A 24,181-nucleotide genomic window follows, 5' to 3' on the forward strand; every position below is an offset into this window, starting at 1 on the left:
AACAAAAGTTAGAAGCAATAAAAGGAATTGTTTTGCTGCTGCTTTCTGCCAGCTTTAAAAGGAGGAACGTTTTGAGTTGTGAAAACAATGCAAAAGGGGAGGGAAGGCGGTGCCAGTAATCATAAAATGGCGTCCCTGGGTGGTTTTTGAGATTGGCTGGCTGTGCCGTGGAAAAGTATGGTTTGGCAAAGCAAATAAAGGGGGAAATCGACACAGGCTGTATTTCTTGCGGACATAAGAATGGAGTTACAAGTCAAACTGCAGTGATTTGTAAACTCTGGTGCCTGAAAACTATGTGGAACTGATTACAGTTTACTAACCTTGGATAACATTCCTGTTTTCCAACTGACCAAGACCAAGCTGGCTGCAGATGATGAATGGCTGGGTTTTTCTTCTTGTTTTTACACTCATTGACCCACGTGGCAATGTGGAGAAAGATTTCCTTCCACACTTTTTGAAAAGGATCATCATTTTGCCATTTTATTTTGGACAATTTCAAACTTATAACCAAGGCAGAGAAAATGCTATAATCAACTCCAACACAATCATCATCCAATTTCAGAAGCTATCAACTCTTGGCCCATCTATTTAACATCTACCTCTTGCCCTAATCTCCTTCACAGGTATCTTTGAAGTAAATTTCTTAACATCACCTCATTTTATCTGTAAATGTTTTATTAATGACTAGGATTATAAAGGTTCATTTAAAACATGCATTAATTGGTGTTGAATTATATTCTTTTTTGTTGCTTTTTCAGGAACACTTAAATAAGGACCTAACCTGGGAGGAAATCAGGTTGCCCTTGGAGGGAAGTAAGTCTGGTTTCCTGTTACCACTCCCTCTTTCCCTGCTATAGTGTGGTACATACTGCATATTTACAGAATGGTCTTAAGAGAAAGAGAATGTAGGGCTAATATCTCATTTACCTCACTGAGTGAGTCATTTGTTAAGAATTTTTTTTTCTTGTGTCTTCATTCACATATAGGACCTGGTTTCTCTAATTCACTGTGACTCAGTTCCTTAGGAATTTCTCTTTCTTTTTTTGTAATTATTTCAGACCAGTATTCACTGAGCCTGACAATGCTCAGATTGGAGATGTGCCACAGTTCTTGCTTTTGTGGAATTCAACAGTCTGTGGGGCTAGGAGTGCAGTATGATCCAGGGAGTCAGTGATGTATAGAAGGACTGTAAGAGTACACAGGAGGGGCCTCTAACTCATCAAACTCAGTTGTGGGTTGGCAGGAAAGAAAGAGAAAGCTCATTGGAGACCTGAAGGACAAGGAAGCTGGCCAAGTACAGGGGTAGGAGGTAAGATTAAAAGGAGAGGGGTGGCAAAGTGATAAAGGTCTGAAACTGAACAAGCCTGCCATGTGATTACTCTTCACTGGGGTGTAGATTCAGGCCGATTGAAAAATGAGGCTGGAGCAGCCCATGCCAGATGAAAAAGAGCCCTCCCTACAAGCTAGGTCAAGATGTTTAGAGTTGGTCTCAGAGTGATGGGGACTGATATCAGGCCATGCCCTCAGGGATCTTAAGGGGGAAAAAAGCATATTTAGAAGTGAGACAGAATTGAGATGCCATATCTGAAATATTTCCTCACAGATGCAGCTTCTGGCTTATCCAAATTCTCTCTCCTTTGCCTACCTTTTGACTGTCATTTGCATAGTACCTTGGCACTTAACCCTGAGGGTACAATGGACTTACCTGGAGAGCTTTTAAAAAATACTGACGCTGGGGGCCCACTCCCAGTTATTCTGATGTAGTTGGGTGGGAGCGAGGCCTAGGCATCTGTATTTTTTAAAGTTTGCCAAGTAAGTCTCAATTAAGTTGAAAACCAGTAAAAATGAGGTTGAACAGAGAGAGGAAAGAAGAGCAAGTTAATGTTATTAGCTTGAAATGCTTTCTGTTAGTCATGTTCTCACTTTCCACTGTCACAGCACACCCTTAAAAGTCAACCATACTTTTAGAAATGAAAGATCCCCAGGATGACCTACTTTGGCCTCCTGTTTAAAAACGTATAAGCAGAGTCCCAAATATATAGCCCTCAAGGATCCATAGCTGGGTTGACACAGAGCTACTCCAAACCTCTCTGTGCTGCCCCTAGTGCAATATGGGGAGAACTGTCACATTGAAGCCATTGGAGGACAACCGCTCTAATGCTAGTTACTACTTGGTGAATAGTATCATGTACCAAAGAGGGACCTGGCTTTCTTAAGGGCTTTATATCATTTAATCTCTACAATGATCCTCTGAAATGGCTTACTCTTCTCATCTCATAGACAAGGAAACAAGCCCAGATGGCTAAGTCACTTGGCCAAAGGGATATAGCTTTTAAATGATGGAGCCTAGGTGCCCACCCAGGTCTGAATCTAAAGTTTGCTTTCTTGACCACTAACTATACTGCCTTTTCATTTGTATTTAAAACAAAAAAAGACTGAACATGTTCCCTTGGGAAATGTTTCATTGTTTTAGTTTGATAGAGCTCAATGTCCCAATAGTTAATGTTATTTGGTTATTATCAATTTTGTAGGTAAACAAATGTGCTTGATAACTGGCATTCAAAAAGTGGAGGCTCTGGGACTTCATTTAGGATGTCTTCTCACATCCTAAACCCAATCAAACCAAAGCAAGCCAAAATGAAGCACCCCAAGACTTCTGAGGTTGCTTTGAGCACAGCAAAGGAGTGTCAGAACAGGGGGAGCGTGGGGACTTGGGGAAATGGAAACTGGTCCTGGGAGAAGCAGTACACATCTGCCTCCACGCACCTTATACGTTATTTGCTGTTTCCTCACATTTAATCTGGACACACTCCTATGGGATTTGTGGCTGCAAAGGAAATTCAACGTGGACTTCAACCCTATTGAGGCCACCTTCTGTGTCCAGGCTCCACACACCCACTCCTTCCCAGGCTGCTGCTGCATGGTGAACACCCTGTCAGGTCCTGGCCATGCCGGTCACATGACACCAGGCTCTGTTTTACCTAGAGGCAAGCTGAATAATCCTTTCAGCCCTCCACAGCTGCTCCACACAGGATAATTACAGAGGGAGCACTCCTGCTGCAGGATGGACTTGCCCAGGGAGGGTGGAGTTGATCCCTGGGGAATGAAGTGAAAAGCCCGACCAAGGGATAAAGAGGATGAGAAAAGGGCAGGGCACCAGTTGCTGGGCCTTTTTACCCATGTAGTTCTCCTTTGCCAAAAAAATACCTTTTATTTCTCTACCTCTGGGTTTCCAAGCCACAGAAAAATATGGTTTGGATTTAAGGAAAAGATTTCATTTAGTTTCTGGTTCAGATTTATTTGGCTGCAAAGAGATTCAGCGGCCACTTCTAAATGACCTCTTTGGCATTTGGAGATATTTTTAAATTATAAAAGTGATACCTACTCATTGTTGAAAATTGTTAAAGTATAGATGGTGAAAAGCAGCAAAATAGTAAAGCAATCTGCCATGAGCTCACCATTTGGGAGGGCATTTAAAAGTCTGATTTAAAGAGTATTTTTCTATTGGATTACTTTGTTTTCACAAACTTGACTCTGTTTTTTTTTTTTTGTTTGTTTGTTTGTTTGTTTTTTAAGTATTCTAACTTGGATTCCCAATCAAGTTTCTGACCTCAGAGTTGAGGACATAATTGAAACATAAGGTGGATGGCAAACAGAGTAGAGGTCTGGGTGGAGGTGTGTATGCTTGTGTGTGCTTGCACAATTGTGTGTGGGTGGGTGTGTGTGCATTCCTGGGAACCTGAGGCCTAGGGAGAGCTATGACTACAGGGTGAATCTGCCCTCAGGACAGCAGGGAAGGAAGGAGACATGAATAGAAGAGACAGTGTTGCAAAAAAAAGATACCTTCTTCTCTTTTCTGCTCAGATGGAGAGGAAGTAAACAAAGAGGAAGGAAAGGCAGAGAAATCCTAGATTAATATCTGATACTTTTTGAAACATGAGGTTCAAGACTGAATTCTTCCTATTTTTTTCTAAACCTATTTATGAATTTATTTTTAAATATTTATAATAAAAAGATTTATTTTAAGAAGGGGACTACTTTGCTGGGTATTATTGCAATGTGAAAAAAAATTACAATTTACTGTTTTCGAAGTCTGAGGGATCACAAACAGCATTTAATTTGCTTGAAGTCTTATAACTGAAAAAATTCTAGGAATAGCTCTTTAGAGTTTCCAGACTTGGTAAATTTCATCTATATTTCATGATCACAGATAAAAATCACTTCAGAGCTTGTTATAGAAATGGATAGAAGTAATTTAAGGGAAGGGAGAAAATAATTTTTAAGTAAAAACAAAACAAATCTTTACCTACTTATGGGGAAGTAATGTTCCCAGTACCTGTTCCCTGAGGCAGCATCATTTTCTTAAATGATATATAGAACCAAAGAAAGTAGGGAAGCCAGGAAATGCAAGTTTAAATTATATAAGAAAAACTCTGATTATAATAACAACGCAGGAATTCAGCATCTTTGAGATTTCATCCTGATGGCGGCACTGACAGCTCAGGGGCAGCTCAATGCCCTCAGGGCATTGCTTGCTCTCTAGGAATTTTAGGAGTTCTCTTCATGACTCTTGGGCTAGAAAATTTTAAAAAATTAAAAGAGGGGTACATTGACTGTTTACTAAAAAAAATGTATAATGATCTTGAGTTTTTTGAAAAAATCACTAGAATTTACATAAGCAGTCCTCTTTTTTTTGCTACATTTATTGAACACCCATCATGTACCCAGTGCTCTGTGGGCCTCTTGAATGGAGCATGGTACAGTCTGAGTGGGTGCTGGGGAGGGACAGAGGTGAGAGATCCAGCCAAGGTGGGTGGGAAGGCTGCCCACAGAAAATGAGGTATCATTGGGAATAAGCAGAATGGGCGAAAGGGCTTGGAGAACAAATTTGAGACCAAGGGCTCAGCTTGAGTGCAGCCACAGAATTCAGGAAGAACACAGTGGGTGAGGTAGCGATATAGCAAGCGAAGGACATTTCTCTTCCTGTGTCAACCTAAGGCTGTGGTGCACAGTTGCTCACAAGAGAGCTACTGGTGGCACATTCAGTCATGTCTTAGCAGCCCCTAGAAAATTCGGCTGTGACTCAGACCTGGGTTTGAAACCTGGCTTTAGCATCTTTGAGACCAAATCTGTTTGAGTTTTTGTTTCTTTATCTGTGAAATGGGACAATACCTACCTCAAAGAATTCTTATGAGGAACAAATGGATATCCGATAAGACCTGCATTGGCCAGTATTTACTAAAGTGGTAGTCCTGGTTCTGGGTCTGTAGAACCCTGAGGTGGTACTGTGGTCCCCGTTTTACAGGTGAGGATGCTGTAGCCAGCTAATAAACAAGGATGCCAGAACTCCCATCAGGCAGTTGGGATGTGTAGTCCGGCTTGAACCTATTCCTCTCAGGCCAAGGGACCCTCTACCCCTCTGTAAAGCACCTGGCATGGGCTCACGACATTCTGGCAGATGTTCCTTCTTTTTGAGGAGATTAAGAGTTATGCCCCCAAACAGAATTCTGACTCTCTATAAAATCCCACTGAATTGAAAGAAAACTTTTAAGATCACATAGGCTCGCTCTATGGTTTGAACAAGTATCTGTTTTAAAATGATTTCTAGGGCAATTAGCTATTTTTCTAAGATCTCTCCAGAATCAGATATAACTTTCCTGGAAGCCCAACTGTTTTTTTTTTTTTTTTTTTTTTTATTTTTCCCCCCAGTGAACACGGTTTTTGTTTAGGTTTTCTCTTGCTTTTTATTTGGTCAGGCAAGCATGAACATAAGTACACAAGCCTGCCCCCACAGCCACCCCTCCCTCCTCTCAACAGTCTGTTCTACATTGGGAGATATTTTTTGACATACTCCTTAGTCATTTGTCTACATTTAAAACTCTAGAATATGTTTCCCACTTTATAATAATAATTACCATTCACTAAAAAATATTATAATAGCTAACATTTATTGAAAGTTTGTGTCAGGCACTCTGCTAGAAAACTTTATGGATTATCTGCTTAAGTCTGCACAACAGTTCTAGCAAGCATGTACAAGTAATATGTTAGTTATATTAAGGAGGAAACCGAGGCACGGAGCCATCATGTCACTTGATGATGAGTGTTGAGCTATGTGGTCTACTTTCCCTGATGAGGGAGGGCCAGCTCGTCCATGATGCTGTCCTTCTCCCCCCCCCCCCGCCCACCACCCAGAAAACCTTAGGCATACTAAAATTTGGGGCTGGGGATGCATCTCAGTGGAAGAGAGCACTAGCATGTGTCAGGCCCAAGGTTCAATCACCAGCACTGCCAACAAACGAAAACAAAACCAAACTTGGGCATATGATGCTGTCTTCAACTCCGAATGTCCATCTGTCCTAGAACACCAGTGTCCTCTGCTCTGGCACCTCCTGCCAATCTTTCTTCATCTTGCAGTTGTGCTCTAGGTTTCTTGTGACAGGACAAACTCTTCTGCAAGCGTTCCCAAGGAATGTCAGCTATCTATGAAGTCTGTCCTTAGTCCTGGGCTTTTCGATATTGGCAACCATATGTATGGGACCAGTGCCTTCCTGTGTGTTGAAACATTCTTGACTCTTCCATCCATGTCATCAGTATCTCTAACAGATGGAGCCGACTCCGGGCCCATCCCCCTGGGATTGCTGTTTTCCAGGTGGCCTACTCTGTACTGTTCTCTGTGGTCATCGATGAGGACAGGACAGGAATGGAGTTTGCCCCCACTCATTGGTGTTGAGTGGGGGCAAACTCCATTTTTTTTGAATATGGAGTTTTGGAATATGTCACACTCATCCCTCTAAATACAAGCATCATAGCAATTACATGAGAGGACGATGGCCAAGCCAGCTATTTCTATTCCATGTGAACAGTTTTCCCACTTGCAGTCGTGCCAACAAAACAGCAGCTTAATAATGAAAGCATGTAAATCTTTTGCTGAGTATGTATAAGAAAAAAAACCACAGGCTTAACAGTATTTAATAAAAAGAACAAATATATAGTTTACCTAGAGACCAGGTAAATGCTTTTGAACACTTTTCAGCTGTATGGACAAAAACGATTGAATCTACCTCTGTACCTTCTTCTCACTCCTCTCTTTTCTCTCTCTCTCTCTCTCTCTCTCTCTCTCTCACACACACACACACACACACACACACACATACACACACATACACACACACACACACCTGCATTACTGACATCATTCAAGTGTCTTACACAGCAATTGAGTCTCATTTAAATATTCAGAGTATCAAAAGGTGATCAGATGAATGAAGATGATATGTTCTGTTGTTGTGTGACTTCACAGTGAGGAGGAAGTTTTCAAACACATTCAGAATCTAGGCTGACTTTACAATGACAAAGCCAAGGGGATGAGATTTAGCCCCAGGACTGTGAGTGTCTAAAAAAACCTCCTCCTTCAAAGAAGAGATGAAAGCTGAAATTAGGACAAGAGTCCTCCTCACACAGCTTCCAAAGTATAGAAACATGCTAAAGAAGGTAAATGGATGTAGAAGATAATGCTAAATGAAGTTAGCCAATCCCCAAAAAACAAGTGCCAAATGTTTTCTCTGATATAAGGAGGCTGATTCACAGTAGGATAGGGAGAGGGAGCATGGGAGGAATAGAAGAACTCTAGATAGGGCAGAGGGGTGGGAGGGGAAGGGAGGGGGCATGGGGTTATTAATGATGGTGGAATGTGATGATCATTACTATCCAAAGTACAGGTATGAAGACACAAATTGGTGTGAGTATACTATGTATATAACCAGAGATATGAAAAATTGTGCTGTGTGTGTGTAATAAGAATTGTAATGCATTCCACTATTATATATAAATAATAAAAAAGGAATATCTCAAATACCCACATCACCCAATGTTCTCTTTTTAAATGCCTAATTGCTTCTTCACATCATGATGGATCCATGAGATATTTAAAAAAAGCAATTAGACATTTAAATAGATGGATCATGATCCATTCTAAGAAGCTTAAGATTTTTAATTTATGTTTCATGGTTACTTAAAGAGTCACCAAGTCAAAATGACATGTGAAAAAATATAAGTTTATATCAGCTCACAATTCAAAGACAACACTGGCGGTTGTGTGTGGTTGGGAAATACCCAAGGAGGCCACTGACAGCATTCTGCCCTTGGCGGCCCCACGGCCAACAATGTTCAGTCTGTAGGTGTGCGTCTTGAGCAACTGTCCACACCCTGCTGGGCTCAAGCTTGGTTGATCATATTTCCAGAATTTACCATAGGCAACAAGCCAGTCTGTAGGCACACTGGACAGTAGGTATATCTATAGATACTCCTCCCCATCCCTTCCAAAAAAAGACAGAACCATGCTCTAACCTGAAAATTATCTATAGAAGAAGATTGCTGCCTAATAGGAACGTCTCATTTTTTTTCTTTCTTTTAAGGTGATCATATATAGAAGTTGAAAAGCTTAAGTAGTCATTTGATAACATTGCTTCCCGTAACTTGCTGTTCTTCTAACTTCACTCAGAACTTTTGGATGAAAAATAAATACTTTTGCTGTTTTAAAATACTGCATAAAAATTTACACATGGGTTCCTCAAGAACCTAGAATGCCATGTAATTAAAAATAAAAGCATATCTCTGCTGTTCAGCTTTTTCAATCATCAGAGACATCTAGCAGGTGAAGAAAGGAACTTTACCAAATGGTTTCCTTGGTTGTTACAACCTTTAATCCGATCCATTTTAATACATCCAATAATTCTCTCACAATCCCTCCTTCATGCCATCTTGTTCCTTCTACAGGTATCATCTTAATGACATCTTAATGAAGTACTTTCCTTAGGGCCCTTCAATGACAGATCAGTGAGATACCCTTAAAAATCAATCTCTTTCTCTCTTCCTTTCTTTCTCCCTCCCTCCATCCCTCCTTCTCTCTCTCTCTCTTTTTCTTTCTTTCTTTCATCTTCTATATTGACTGAGCTACTTTGAGACTAGAAGAGTTTTTATTTTCTAGGCGAGATCTAAAGCCCGCAGGGCTTTCTAAGTTGTTTTTAAGAGATCAATTTTTGGAGGGTGGAGGGGCCTCATGGAGCCTAACGAGGCTGGGTGGGAGTCCTGGAACTCACACAGCTTCAACAAGTTCAGGCGAGCTCAGATTCACCTTTGTTATGAAGCCCTCCCAGCCTGGCAAGGTCTGCCACTGTTTGAAAGCTCCGGTTAACTGTTAGGCATGGTTGCAATTTATCTTCTCAATATGGGGAACATGATAGGAAAAGTTGCATAAGAGCAAAAATAATCATTGGCACTAAAAAAGATAAACAGCAATGTCATTTCTAAGCAACCTGACAACACATGGCATTTAAACAGCATTGTCCGGGGCAGTGCCATTGTCCGGGGCAGTGCCATCTCCATGGACACTGTATTTCATTAGATCCAGACAGTCCACAAATAGCTGATAAAACTGTGGGACTGAAACCTCAGGGTGGTTTTCATCATTTTCTTTTGCCACCCGTTTGGAGTTTCTGGAGCCTCTGGGATACAATTTTGCATGAAAACACACACCTTGCAAGAGGACATGTGACTTCTCATTCCTGCCACACACCTTCTAATGCCCCCTCCAGGAGCACAGAGGGCATTATTCACTCACTTCAGCTAGCTCCTGGGGACAAGCTTGCCACTTTCTATTCATAGTCATCTTGGGAGTAACCTTTCAGAAGAAGGTGAATACTGATCATTCATCTAATTGAGGCCTGTATCCTGCATTTTTGACAAAAATAAGTGATATTTTCACAGGTGACTTATGTAACCATAGTGAGCTAACTGTCTGGTAGATGTGGTGGACAGGATTCTTCTACTTCCACAACTCAGGTTCCAGTAGAGAGCAATGATGTGTTCACGGGGCCCAAGAGACATTTTTCAGTGTGACTTTAAGAAACTACTCATAGGAGATTTATTTTTAAGTGCTCAATATTTATTTCAATGAATGAATGAATGAATTTATTTTTAAGAGATGGGAGCTCATTGTGTTAGCTAGACTGGCCTGGAACTCCTGGGCTCAAAATGATCCTTCTGCTTCAGCCTTCCAAGTGGCTGGGACTATGGGCGTGTGCCACTGAGGCTGGTGAGTTTGCTCAGATTTTAAATGAAAATCATATAAATATGTTTGGTCGTGAATAAGTGCTTCTGTTTGGAAATGCTTATTTTTTTGCATTGGTTTAATAAAAAAGAAAAAAACTGCTGGGTGCAGTGGTGCATACCTGTAATCCCAGCAGCTCAGGAGGCTGAGGCAGGAGGATCAGGAGTTCAAAGCCAGCCTCAGCAAAAGTGAGGTACTAAGCAACTCAGTGAGACCCTGTCTCTAAATAGAATACAAAATAGGGCTAGGGTTGTGGCTCAGTGGTTGAATGCCTTCGAAGTTCCCTCCACAGGCAAAATGCAGTTTGTCTTTTGGAAGTTCATGTAAAATGTTTTAATATTGGTCACTATTTGCTATAAAGAAGCTCCCAAATGAAGTGCTAAATCCCAAATCATGGTTATGTGCCTGACAGAAACTAGAGACTTTATTGTACCAAAGTGAGCCCCAGAAAAGAGATGTATGAAATTCACGAGCTGCACTGTATGAAAAGATATTTAAGCATTTCCACTCCTTTAATAGAACACAATAAACTGGAACGTACTTTTCACATATTAACCTTGCAAGAAATTACCTGAATCTTCTATGAAATACTTCATTAATTTTTCAAACAAATAAATAGACCATAGCATTTTAGTATTATAAAAGTGCTTCCTTGCAGGGTGAGGGGAAAACATGAAAATATGATTTTTAGAAAAACAATAAAAATGACCTTGTCCTTGCTCAATGACACTATTCATCACACCAGATCAAAAACAAGTACACTCAGTATTATTGTCCTAAGCAACATGAATCATGCCAGAATCAATTAAAAAAAAAAAAAAAGCCTTGTTTCCCAGGCTGTCTCCTTCCAAGGCCCCATGGTGCCCACAGCGGCCTGTTGATACCTTAACCCCTCTCTGTACTACTCTGCAGATTGGGTGATGCATGTGAATTGCTCCATGCTTCCTGTCAGACACAGATCAAGTAAGCAGCAGGTGGAACTCAGGACCCTGCATTTTCCCAAGCTCCCTGAGGCAACGCCAATGGGAGGGGGGTTAGGAGGAGGTATCCACTGAGGAGAGCAGATCACCCTTCTGTCAGTCTGGCTCATCATTATTTCCCTTCAGGGTAACGAGGCTAGAAAATCTCTTTCTAGTTTGTGTCTAGGAGGATAAAAAGATGTAAATCTTGGCTGCCTAGATTGAAGGAGGCCAGTTGTCAAGTCCTAGGGTCACCCACGCACCTAATGATTCACAATATTTGACCTTTATGCCATAGCAGTGCCTGGAAGGCAGAGTTGCCCCAAGTCAGAGAGAGAAATATAGAGCAAAACTTTTTCAGTGTTCAGTTGCTATTTATCAAGCACTTGGGCACAGCGTGCAAGACCCTACAGGGAGTCTTTTATTTGTTTAAAAACCCAGGGTAAAGCCAGGCTCAGTGGTGCCCACCTGTAATCGCAGGAAGGTCGAGGCAGGAGGATTGCAAGCTTAAAGCCAGCCTCAGCAATGGCACAGGCGCTAAGCCACTCAGTGAGACCCTGTATCTAATTAAAAAATATAAAATAGGGCTGGGGATGTGGCTCAGTGATCGAGAGCCCCAGAGTTCAATCCCTAGTACCCCAAACCAAACCCAGGGCATGAGTTTAGAAGGTCTATTTTGCAAATGCATTAAAAAAAAAAAAAGAAAGAAAATCTTTCTGGGTTGGCGCGAGCATGCACGTGCATGCCTGTGTTTTGTGTAGAAACAAAACTGCGTTGGAGGGGCAGAATGGAAGGTCCCAGGAGGAAGGAGGTGACTGACACAAGGCCTAGGTACTTCCACCCTGAAGAGCTCCCTCAGGGTCCTAGTGTCCCCCATTCCTTCAGTGGGCACACTGGGCTGGGGTCAGAGCTGGTCATTGACTGTTTTGCTAACAGTTTCTCTTCACAGTCATAACCAACCAGCCATCAGGCAAGTGGCAAGGTCTTTGGTCCAAGGCCAACTTTGTTCATTGCTGTAGACAGACTTGTACATTGGATGGCCTGAGAAAAAGAACTTTCAGAAACCCACCAGCACCTAGGAACAAGACCCATGTATCCCATTCAAACTTTTTAAAAGTCATGATACACAGAGAAAAATCATAGCATGGAACTTATATAACACTGAGGTAGGGAGAGAAGGTTGCTCCTGGTGGGAAGTAACTGTCCAAGGAACTCTGGCTACCTTGGCAGGGAAGGGGTGGCAGGTGCCTCAGGGTTGACCCAGAGGCTCTTGATGACTAGGAAATAAGGTAGAGGTCACCTTGAGAATAAAGTGGCTTGAAGTACTGTAGATAACCTGCCCTCTTGGCTAAAAGACCACTGTTACAACACACTTCTGAAAGGTGGTGTGATGGTCTATGCTATGGTTTGTCCCCCAAAGCTTCCTGTGATGGATCTTGGTCTCCAAGGTAACAGTATTGAGAGGTGGTGGGACCTTAAAGAGGTGGGATCTAGTGGGAGGTGATTAGTGTCATGGGGCACCAACTTCATGAATGGATTAACTGCCTTCTTGAAGGAATCAGGTTAGGTTCTCCCCAGCCCAGATTAGATCTTGCAGCAGTGAGTTAGGTCTTGCAGGAATGAATCCGTTCTCATGAGAGCAGTTTGTTATAAAGCAAGCCTGGCACTCCTCTGATCTCTCTTGAAATGTGACCTCTCATCTATACATGCCTACTTCCCCCTCCACTTTTCCAATTGTGCATGATGGCATATAGCCCTCATCAGAAGCTGAGCAGATGCCATCACCATGATCTTAGACCTCAGTACTATGAGATAAATAAATCTTTTCTTTATAAGTTTTCCAACCTCAGGTGTTCTGTTATAGCAACAGAAAACAGACTCATACAGACTACATGGCTGAGCATGGAAAGCCTTAAAAATAAAAAATAAAAAAATTCCATGCCAGGTCCCTACCCCAAACCAATAAAATTATTCTTTGGGAGCAGGGCCAGGTATTTCTTGTTTTTTTGTTTTGTTTATTTTGGGTTTTTTTTATTAAATTTTTTTTTAGTAGTGGAGATTAAACCCAGGGGTGCTCTAACACTGAGCTACATCCCCTCCCATTTAATTTTTTTTTTAAACTATGAGAGTGGGTCTTGCTAAATAGCTGAGACTGGTCTTAAACTTCCAATCTTCCTGCCCCAGCGTTTCATGTGGCTTGGAATATAAGTGTGCACCATTGAGCACAGCCATTCAGGCTTTTTTTTTTTTCTAGTGGTACTGGGAATTGAACCCAGGGCCTCATCCATGCTGAGCAAGTGCTCTACCACTGCTAGCTATACCCCTAGCTTCAGGCATTGTTCAATTTTTTTTTTTTTTATTGGAGATTTAACCCAAGGTCCTCTACCACTGAGCTACATCCCTAGTCCTTTTTAATTTTTATTTTGAGACATTTTGAGGGCTCTCTAGGTTGCTAAGCATCTTGCTAAACTGTTGAGGCTGGCCTCAAACTTGTGATCCTCCTTTCTGGGTCTCCATTGTTTTTATTCTTAAGGGTCCCCATTGATTCTGTTATGCCCCTGCAGTTGGGAATAACTGTGACTAGACAGGAGAGAGTAAGGACCTAGAGTCAGAGTGGGGACTGGAATGCTGGCTTTCCCCTGAAGGTTGAGTCACTTCAACTTTTCAGAGTTTCAGTGACTTATCTGAAAAGTGGGGTCAGTGCTGTCCCTACCTCTGACCTAACACGGTTATCATGGCACATAAATGAGGTAATATGTGTAATGAACCCAGCCAAACCTTTGAACTTACTTTATAATTTAAAGAACTTTATTAAATCATTTGCTCTCTGTTGTTGGGAGGATCTGACCTCTGAGTACAGTGATTCCCATTCATTCATTTACATATTAAGCAAACCTGTGACTGTCTACTATTGCAGCAGGCACAGTACTAGGTCCCAAGAATGCAAGGATGAAAACTAAGAGAGAGAGAGCTTTGCAAGGAGGCGGGTTTCTATCTAAGAGGAGGACAGGTTGCTCACAAGTGAGAAGTTAATAAAAGTTGAGAATAGACCCACCCACGGTTCTTACTGAGTTGTTCCATATTGTGACACCCAGTATTACTCCAAAGTCACTCTATGCCATTAAGGAACCAGCAGGGGCTCATGAGCAAAGGGCCTGTGGCTGACAGGGTGGCCTTCACCTTCTTCCCATGTCTAACCTGAAAAAGGAGGAATGGGTTTAGGAAGAAGTCAGTGTTGAGATTATTTGCCTCTGTGGGGCTTCTATAAGCCTGTATTTCAATGTCTCTTAATTCAGTATTTTTGTCAAAACCAAACATAACTTCAGTGATCAATAAACGCAAATTGAAAGAAAATGTTAATCAGAGACAGTATTATGGGTAATGCACTAGCAAGGTAATCTAAGAGGATCTGCCCTCCAGCCACCCACACCCAGGGCCAGGAGCCCAGGAGACAGGCTTCCTGTGAGGTTCCCTCCCACTGAGATGAAGGGGGAACAGACCCATTGGCCACCCATCAGCTCACAATGAATAACAGGACTCAGAAGATGCCAGTAATCACAGATCAGGTGTGACTTAGGACACTGATGTGACAAGAAGCTGCTTCTAAATCTAAAAGGAAAAATAGATTTTGTCTTGAAAATTTAGATGAACAAATCAAAATGGTTCTTGGGGAGAAATAACCATGTGGGAATAAAATTAAATTTTTAGACTTTATAATAGAAAGGGCTAAACAACACGTATCCTGCATAGTTCCCTCCATTTCTTAATCTCACCTGAGACTTAATGAATTACTGCTTATTGATGGTTTGTTTACTGTTTGTCCCCTCTATTGGAAGCTACAAGAGAGGGAGGGTTTTTATCAGCCATTGGGCAGTACATAATAAATCTGCTAAATGAATGACAGAACATGACAGGGAGAACTGCAGACACCATGTGACTGTCTTTTCCTCTAAATGACACTCTAATACAAGACACTAGAAGTCAGATTGCTTAAAAGTGAGGCCTATTTTGTCCCTGGTGGCAAAGGAAGTTTGCCGAGCTCCCCAGCACTACAGTGAAAGTTAAGAAAAGATGATCTTTTCTGCCCTAAACAGAAAACCCAGTTTCGCTGTTAAAAAAAGAAAAAAAAATCTTTTGAAGCCAATTGTTTCATTTATTCTTTGCCTATCTACCAGAGGAGCAATTTTGGAAAAGCAATATTGTAAGATGAAAAGAAGAGATGGAGAAGAGAAAAATTTCCCTGTTACCCTAGAGAAGCTCTCCATTTTCCACTTGCCAGGTGTTTTTCCCCCCCTTCTCCTTAAATCCCTCTGTAAACTAATTTGCTTTTTCAAAAGAGCAGCCTATCTTCAGATCAGAGCTGTTCATCATTTTATGCATTTCCTTAAGAGTTTTTCCAATAGCAGGGATATTTTCTCCTTTGCATTTGTGTGGGGACTATTACAGCCGTTTGATTTGTACTCTTTTTAAAATCCCCAGTAAACTATTCTCTTTAATTTAATATAGACATTGAATTACCAAACATGAGGATCTAAAGGGCAGGTTACCATAAAAAGCTTTCCATTCAATGCCATGCAATAAGTTTGCAAGAAAGTTCAGCAAACTGTTTGGCAAAGTCTAGGCACTTATTGTTTGGACATTTTTGTTGAGATCCATGAAACATGGGGCTGCGTGATGACACTGAAGGACCCAGGTCTAGGGACAATGGTGTTAAATCTGGAACCAGGGAGTCATAGAATGCAATGGCACAGGATCCCTTGTCCTGAAGCAGGATTCCAGGAAGCTCCCTAGGCTGGCTTAGGACAAACAAACCAAACGACAGAATTCAATTGTATAAGCCAATCCTTTAATATTGCTCTCATCTGATGTTTCTCTCAGTGTAGCTCTACAGAAACAATCCTGTAATGGCTAACACATCCAAGAGTGACGCACGCCAGAAGCCAGATCACTGTTGGCAAGGCACGCACACTTGGCATCTCCACCCCAAAGCTCCGAATACACACACCCCTTGGGTGGCCATGGGTGTCGACTGCAAAGCTGCAAGTAGAGTCTCTTTTGAGTTTTGCAATTACCTACATACGCCAGTGTGCTTAGTAACTCTGCTGCTATTTCGGAGCGACCAATTTAGCATAATCTACTTATGTGGGAGTTAACTCATGTACTGGGTTTAAAATACACAAAAGCTCTGTCAAGCCATCAGATCTGATGGCTTAGGGACTGGAATAAGATCTCTTTTACCTGTGGGTCATTGATTGACAATGAGCTCTTGTTTAACTGAGACCCCCACCTTACTGGCACCCCATGGGTCCTGATAATTTGTAGAATCCCACTTCCTGGTTTGAAAATGTCTGAACACTCATCAAGGAAGCTGCTACTAAGATTGGTTTTGTTAGAGGTGATAATAAAGGATGAAAGAGGCCCAGCTTTGAACTCAGGCATGTGTCTTTCTCTAAAGCAGTTACTGATTTTTTGTATTTTTGGAATGTATTTTTCATATCACATCCTTATGCCAAGACCTCTTAAAGATGAGCTGGGCATGGTGCTGCATGCCTGTAATCCCAGCAACTCAGGAGGCTGAGGCAGGAGGATCCCAAGTTCAAGGCCACCCTCAGCAACTTGTCGAAACCCTGTCTCAAAATAAAAAATAAAAAAGGGCTGGGGGCATAGCTCAGTGGTAAAGCACCCTTGGGTTCAAAATCCCTGGTTCAAAAATTTGTAGGGTCCAAGACAAGATAAGAGTTCACCTCCCTCCCATGTGTCTAGACACCAGCTATGTATTAATCCAACAGACTGTTCAATAAAATACATCCTGTCTTCCTTTTCTCTCCCCACCACTGAGTACTGGGACTTGAACCCAGGGCACTCTGCCACTGAGTCAAATTCCCAGACCTTTTTATTTATTTATTTATTTTTGAGATGACCTCACTAAATTGCCCAGGCTGAACTTGAACTTGCAATCCTCCGGCCTTAACTTCCTGAGTTGGTGGGCTCACAGGCACACACCACCAGGCCTGGCATGTTCTACCTTCTTTATATATCCATTTAAATATTTTTCTTTCTAGTGATACATTTTTTTCTGGCTTTTTGAAAACTTGATGTAAAATTATTGCAGATCTGAACAAGGTGTTTCTCTTGAGAATTTCAATTCAAACTGGCCATCAGAATTGGAGACTCAGGATCCTCCGTAAGGGATCAGTGTTTATCACTGAAATGGTGTAAGCCAGCCTTTGTCCTGTGCACACCTTCAAAGAACTAATTTGCATCTTATTCAAACATCGGTGAAGACTGAGTATATCCTGGATGGATAAAATACTTCAGTTGATTTGAAAACATCGGTATCTTTAGCAAAACACATCTGATGGTGGAAGTGAAAAAATGGGAGTGATTAACCTTATTGGGAGACATAAAAATCAGCTGCTTATTGAATCACCACTTGGAGTTTTTTTTTTTTTTTTTTTAAGTAAACGTGGGCAAACACTAAACTTGGTATAAAAGAAATGACGATGGAAAGGTTTTACCATTTGGTGAAATGGCCATTACGATGCAGCATGAACTATTCATTCAGGAAGAGGCCCATATTCCTTTGCAGAGACTAGCCATCTTGGTGGCATTCAAAGCCAGATGGTGAACACCAGGACCTCCTAGGAAAATTGCAGAGGTTCCTGTTTTATTGGTCTAGGGCAGAGCCTCAAATGATATTTTAATGCTTTCCAGGTATTTCTGATACTCAGTTGTAGAGGACAGCACACCACTCTTTGGGGACAGTGGTCTGGGATTGTTCAGAGGGCAGGTTAAAAAGAGATAGGACAGAAAATCATCTACAATATCTCAAAAGGGAGTAAAGTTTCCTTGTAGGACCTTGGAACTTATAGAAAGGAACTTGCCTGGTGCTGGGGATATAACCCAGGGCCTTCACACATTCTAGGCAAGCACTTGAACCACTCAGCTGGGCCCCTACCAGCCCCATCCTGTGTTATGGTCAAAGGAGTACTTTTCAACTATAATCCCCCACTGGAGTCTTAGGGGAAAAAAAAAACAACAAAAAACAAAAACAGAACTTTCCTCTGGGTTACCCCAAGGAAGAAGCAGGTGAGAGGGCAAGCAGGGCTCTAACTGGGTCAGGCAGGAGAGGTCCTATAAGAAAGGAAGTGCTAGACACTCCCTAGAATCCAGAGAAGCAGAACGGGATTTATTTGTGATTCGGTGGAGCAACCTCACGTCCCAAGATTCAACCCCAAAAGGTTAATACTATGAAAGAGATTTCCCCAGAAATTGGAAGCACACCGACACCTCCAGGACAGCAGGAAGATCTGCTGCTTCTCTGTATACTTTACTCAAATGTGGGTTTGGGCCCAGGAAGTGACTGCTACTTTGAAATAACCATTTAATTACTGACCCCAAAACCCATAAGACCCAAGAAGGGGCAAAGCAACAAACAATGGTCAGTCCAACATCTGAAGCCAGTGTCACCTGACCTAGACATGAGCAACCCAAACAGAAGTTACCTTGTAAGGCTCCTTTCAAAGCGTCTTGATACATGCTAAAAATATCTCTTAAAGATAAGTATAAGCATGAGGTGGGGGTATTTAAGAGGAAGGACAAGAGGTGCAGGTGAGGAGTTCCCTGAGAACTTGGTAATCCAGGTGTCAGGCTGTTGCCTGGCCTAGAAAAGGAAGGAATGGGATCTGTGTGGAATTTGGAAGGCAGTCTAAAAAGAAACAATTGCCGGGTTTGGCAGAAAATTATACTAGTGTTGGGCAGAAGGCCAAGGCAAGATTTTCATAATCACATTTAATCCTTCCAATAACCTTGCAAGAAGACATATGTGTGCCTATTTTACAAGACAGAAGACAGGCAGTCAGCAATCAAACCTACCTGCCCACCTAACAACTGCTAGGCAAATAGCAAAGTCTGCATCCAAACACAGAACGAACAGATCAAATCAATTTTACTTGGGCTGGGGATATAGCTCAGTGGTAGAGCCCATGCTTAGCATGCATAAGGTCTGGGGCTCCATCCCTAGTGCCCCAGGGGTGGGGGAAAGATTTTTGCAATTGCTCTCATGACAGGAAACACAGGGAAAGTTTGGGAAAGGAAGATGAACCATTCTTTCCTAATTATGTTGGTGAAAGAGAAATTCAATTTTTGATGTGTATAAGTATTAGGTTGGGGAAAGGGCAGGTTTAATTGGATCCGTAAACATCCTATTCATGGTTTAGCACTATCCAATAGAAATGAAAACAAGACACTACAGTTTTATATTTTTTAGTAGCCACATTAAAAAAGTAAAAAGAAACAAGTGAAATTAATTTTAATAATATACTTTACTCAATAAATTATCATTCTGACATTGAGATATTTTATAGAATTTTCTTTCCGGTACTATTTCTTAAAAATCCAGTATGTCTTTTTCACTTAGAAGGCTGACCAGTTTGGACTGGTCACATTTTAAGCCGAATGTGGCCACTATCATAAGGCACTATAGGTTAGAGAATAATGAGATCTGAGGAATCTGGTGCATTTGTAGGGTGTGGATAATAAGGGACAAAAATGGACTCTTTTTCGGCAAGTCGGACTAAAAAAGAATCCCTAATGGCTGAGCGCTGTGCACAAGCCTATAATCCCAGCAACTAGGGAGGTTAAGACAGAGGATCGCAAGTTCAAAAGCCAGCCTCAGCAATTTAGCAAGAGAGCAACTTAGCAAGACCCTGTATCAAAGTGAAACAGAGAAAGGGCTGGGTATATGGCTCAGTGGTAAAGCACCCCTGTGTTTGATTCCCCTGGTACAGGGGGGTGGTGAGAGAGAGAGGGAGAAGACTCTTCAAGTGAGACACAATTTGAGGTCTTTATCTAAAACATGCAGCATCAAAATGATAAAAGTGGCAAATTATTTGAAAGACGAGAGCTGAAGGAAAAGAGTCTTTAATGCTTTATCTTCTACCTCTGCTAAGAGGCTAGGTGAGACCAGGGAGCTGCACAAAGAGCCAAATCCCATGGGATATTAGTCAGGGAACAAGACTCACCCAGCTGCAATGAGCAGCTAGAAGAAAACCAGCTGCCTAAGGCATGGAGAAATGGCATACTATGGGGTGAATATCCCTAACCCCCAAATCCAAATTCTGAAATGCTCCAAAATCCAAAACCTTTGGAGTGCCAACCTGATACCACAAATGGAAAATTCCACTCTATAAAAGTTTATTTCATGCACAAAATTATTAAAAATATTGTACAGAACTATCTTCAGCCTACATATGTAGGTGTATATAAAATATAAATGAAATTTGTATTTAGAGTTGGGTGTCATCCCCAAAAGATCTTATTACTTACATGCAAATATCCACGCCCCCCTCCCATCCAAAATCTGAAGCATCCCTGATCCCAGGCCCTTCAGACAAGGTATCCTGCACCCGTATTAACTTCCCTCCTATATCAGAAGTTTAAAAGGCAAACTGAGGCAAAAGGTTATAGACCAGTGAATTTCATACCAGTGAGGATTGATTATTTGACGCTCATGCACATTTTATGGCTTGCTCCTGGAATTAACTCTCCTCTGAAGGGCCAACAGTGATTTCCTGTTGTTGGCACTTATATTAGCAAAAGTTAGCAGGAATGGAAAAATGCATTTTTTTAAAGAACACTGTTTATATAATAATACTCTTAAAAATAGCATTATTATAACATGATTTTGTAGCGTCTACTTAGGGAAGGTAGAGACTCAATAGTTATTTTTTTATTTTAAAATAGTTTTGTGGATGATTGAATAGAAATCAATTTTTTAACAACATTTCATTTTGATTAGGGAAAGTAAATCTGGAAATCAAAAAAATATTTCTTCTTTTTTACTTTTCTAAAATATCAGTTGTCAGAGATTTAAAAAACTAGAAAACAAAACAGCAGTCTTCATGCCATTTTCAGGATGATGGTGAGTTTTATTCAGTACTATCTACTTAGGCTATAAGCTAGCAGGTATGGGTCACTTTATGTGACAGTCTTTAAAAATGCAAACTGGTAGGCTGGGGATGTGGCTCAAGCGGTAGCACACTCACCTGGCATGCACGGGGCGCTGGGTTCGATCCTCAGCACCACATAAAAATAAAGATGTTGTGTCCACCGAAAACTAAAAAATAAATATTAAAAATTTCTCTATCTCTCTTTTAAAAAAAATGCAAACTGGTGCCCTCTGGAAGCCCAGGTAGTGCATCTCTAATTCCAAGGAACAGAAGAAAGTAGAGAAACACCCTTTCTCCTGACATCGGCCCACATGAGCTCATACCTCCTCCCTCAGCTGCCAGCTAAGCTGGTGAAGATAAATTCCCATGTAGGATCTGGGCAGAGCCAGTGGCTGGGTGGGGAATGTCCCAGGGTGCAAAGGAAATTTCTTCCTTGTAACTCCTTTAGAAAGGGGTGGGTGAGGATAATCATAAATGTACACTACCTATTTGTAAACTGTTTTCCCTCTTGGTACTATTTATATGCCTTGAGCTGTATGCTCCCTCCACCCCTGACTTTTAACAAGACTATCTTGGCTTCCTGGGCTTTTGCATACTATTCTAAATATGGTGCTGATGAGAAGCTGATAGGAAACTGATAAGAGTGTCTCAGGTTTTTTTTCCTAGTTCACAAAGTGATAGGCCAGGTGACCTCTCTAATTAGAATAGATTAAAAAAAGATTGTCAGAATTTTTAAGAATATATATTTTAGAAGAAGAGGACAGGAAAAAAAAAAAAAGGAGGTGGGGTGGGGGGGAAAATCATCGTCCCTTTTGTATGACATTGAGAATCATAAAGATCTTGCTTGGTTGAGCAAAATATCAAAGAACTCCACTCCTGAGTGACATTTGTACATGTACTCGACTAGGCTGCAGACCAAACTGTGATGGGGGAAGATGCACAGACACGTCCAAGAGCAGCCTCTGCAGCCTGTGTTCTACCTCTGGCCTTGGCCAGGCCATGCTGCTCTGCTGGTCAAAGGAAAAACAGTTAAGTCATCAAATGCATGCACTTCTGAGTCTGATTCTCCCATATTCCAGATTACCTTGATTCGGGGTATTTGGTGAGGGTAGCCAGGCTGCTGGTGTACATGTGGCCGCCCACATCGATGTGGACAGGCGCATTGGATTTTGTGAGTTGTGCTGGAGTAGGAATGCCTTGGTTGTTCAGTGGAGATGCAGGGGATCTAGTGATCAGAGGTCTTGACATATTGGGCCGACTGTCCTACAGAGAGATAAGCAAGTTTAGACATTGTTTCTCTTATCAGTGGAAAGGAAATACATGGATCATAAAAAAATAAGCCAGTGATAATGCTGATATTCACTTGGTAATAAAATCTGAAAAATCATCAAGCTCTCTCCCTTTTGTTAGAATGATTATCAAAAAAACAAATTCTGTAACAAAAGAAAACTTTCATGTGTTTAAAATTGAGTAATTCTGAGGGCAATGAGGGTTTATTATACTAATGAATTCTCACATTTAACAATTGGTAAACGGCACGTGGAGAACTTCTATTCATCCCAAATGAAAAGATAATCAACACTTAAAATAATATACATCTAAATAAAATATGTATGATTTATATTTCTCTTTGGAAACTTCCTCATTGCTATGCACATGGCATCAAAACAGACCTTCGGCACTATGTTCACAAAGTGTTTTCTTAAATTTCTGTTTTTTGAATTAAGAAAAAGAGGGCATAATAGTTCTAGCCATCAGCTCACATAGTTACAACCTTGCAAAGAGGTATGATACATGTATTAGTTAACAGATTGAAAAAAATCAACGGAGGGCTGGTGATGTTGCTCAGTGGTAAAGAACTTGTCTAGAATGTTTAAGGCCCTAAATTCAAACCACAGTATTGAAAACAGACAAAACCAAAAACAAACAAACTGATATTCTACTTGTTTGTACCGGCTTGTTCCCTGTTTCTCTTCCAATGAGACTGTGGGTCTGGGGACACTTAGAAAAGAATATACCCTCAGGTGATAAATATGTGCTTGTGAACCATGATCAAGTGGCTCTTCTCTATGCCTCACTTCTTGAGAGCTTGTTTGGAAGTTCTAGCAGGAGAGAGCAGCTACTCATAGATCCTTACGGAAGAATCATCCTCCTCTGTCAGGGAAGGTCATCTTCTGGGATGGAACGTGCAGCTTTGGGAGGGATGCATGAAGAGCGGTGAGGGAGGAAGGGGACACCCGCCTATTCGGCCAGATCAACCAAATCAACCCTAGCATTCAATAGGGTGACAGATGTTGCAGCCAGATCACCCTCACATCCTGTGCCTGAAGAAACCAGGTTCCCCAAGTGGAAGTGAGGAAGATGTTGTCATGGCAATAAGTAGCCCGAACAGGCAGAGGTGCAAGTTGAGCCACCAGACCAGGATGGGAACAGCGTGTGGTGGCAGCCATATCATGTTTAGGAAACTGTACCCTTGAGAAAATAAAATATCTTTTCCATGGACACAATATAAGTGTCTCAAACACTATCCAAACAGGGTTGATTGCTTTCAAATTAGAGCCCAAACCACAGACAACTCAAGTCAGGTCCCTGGCATTGAATGAGGGTCAAATATTTAGAGTATACAATGGAGGAATAAGCTAAAATAGCATTTATGTATGAATTTTGTAAGACTGAGAATATACACATCCTTTCAGATTTATAATTTAGCCGGAGACTGTTTTCAAACACATACACACAATGTGTGCCAAAGCCAGTGATAAGGCTACTAAGGGGATTTTGAAAAATGCCTTTGATGGAGATTACAAAGGGGAAGTCATCAAGTCTTTGTGCTTAAAACACAGCATGATAAAATATAAATTTGCAAAACATCATAGGTTTCATGATCTGGAACAGCTTGAGGAGTTACCTGGGGCACAACTGTTAGTCTAGTTAGCATTAACCACATGTCCAAGCAAGACTGAGACTGCATGTGCTTTCTGAAACTCAACATCCACTATGAATGGAGTGGTGATTGGGCCTTTGCACAAAATGTTTACCATCTGTGTGGTGCCTCTCTGCACGTTGAATTAAACAGAGCCCAGATATCATCACAGAAAAAAAGAGTTAGTCTTTTAGTTCTTGTGGGTTCCTAGGTGTTCACTATTCTTTATTCTACTCCTGGG

At 41.4% G+C, this 24,181-nt stretch overlaps 1 protein-coding gene across 3 annotated transcripts in view; it reads right to left on the reverse strand.

Annotated features, from left to right (window-relative positions):
- Positions 1-24,181, reverse strand: part of KCTD1 (potassium channel tetramerization domain containing 1) — a 100,655-nt gene that overhangs the window by 28,383 nt on the left and 48,091 nt on the right. For all 3 annotated transcript variants that reach the window (XM_081263496.1, XM_081263494.1, XM_081263495.1), the window contains exon 2: positions 22,102-22,280. In XM_081263496.1, coding sequence (XP_081119622.1) covers positions 22,102-22,265 — 164 coding nt within the window. In that variant the 5' untranslated portion in view covers positions 22,266-22,280. The remainder of the gene's footprint in view (positions 1-22,101; positions 22,281-24,181) is intronic.

The sequence above is a fragment of the Spermophilus citellus genome, assembly GCF_964194105.1.
Source record: "Spermophilus citellus genome assembly, chromosome: 12".
Taxonomy (NCBI): domain Eukaryota; kingdom Metazoa; phylum Chordata; class Mammalia; order Rodentia; family Sciuridae; genus Spermophilus; species Spermophilus citellus.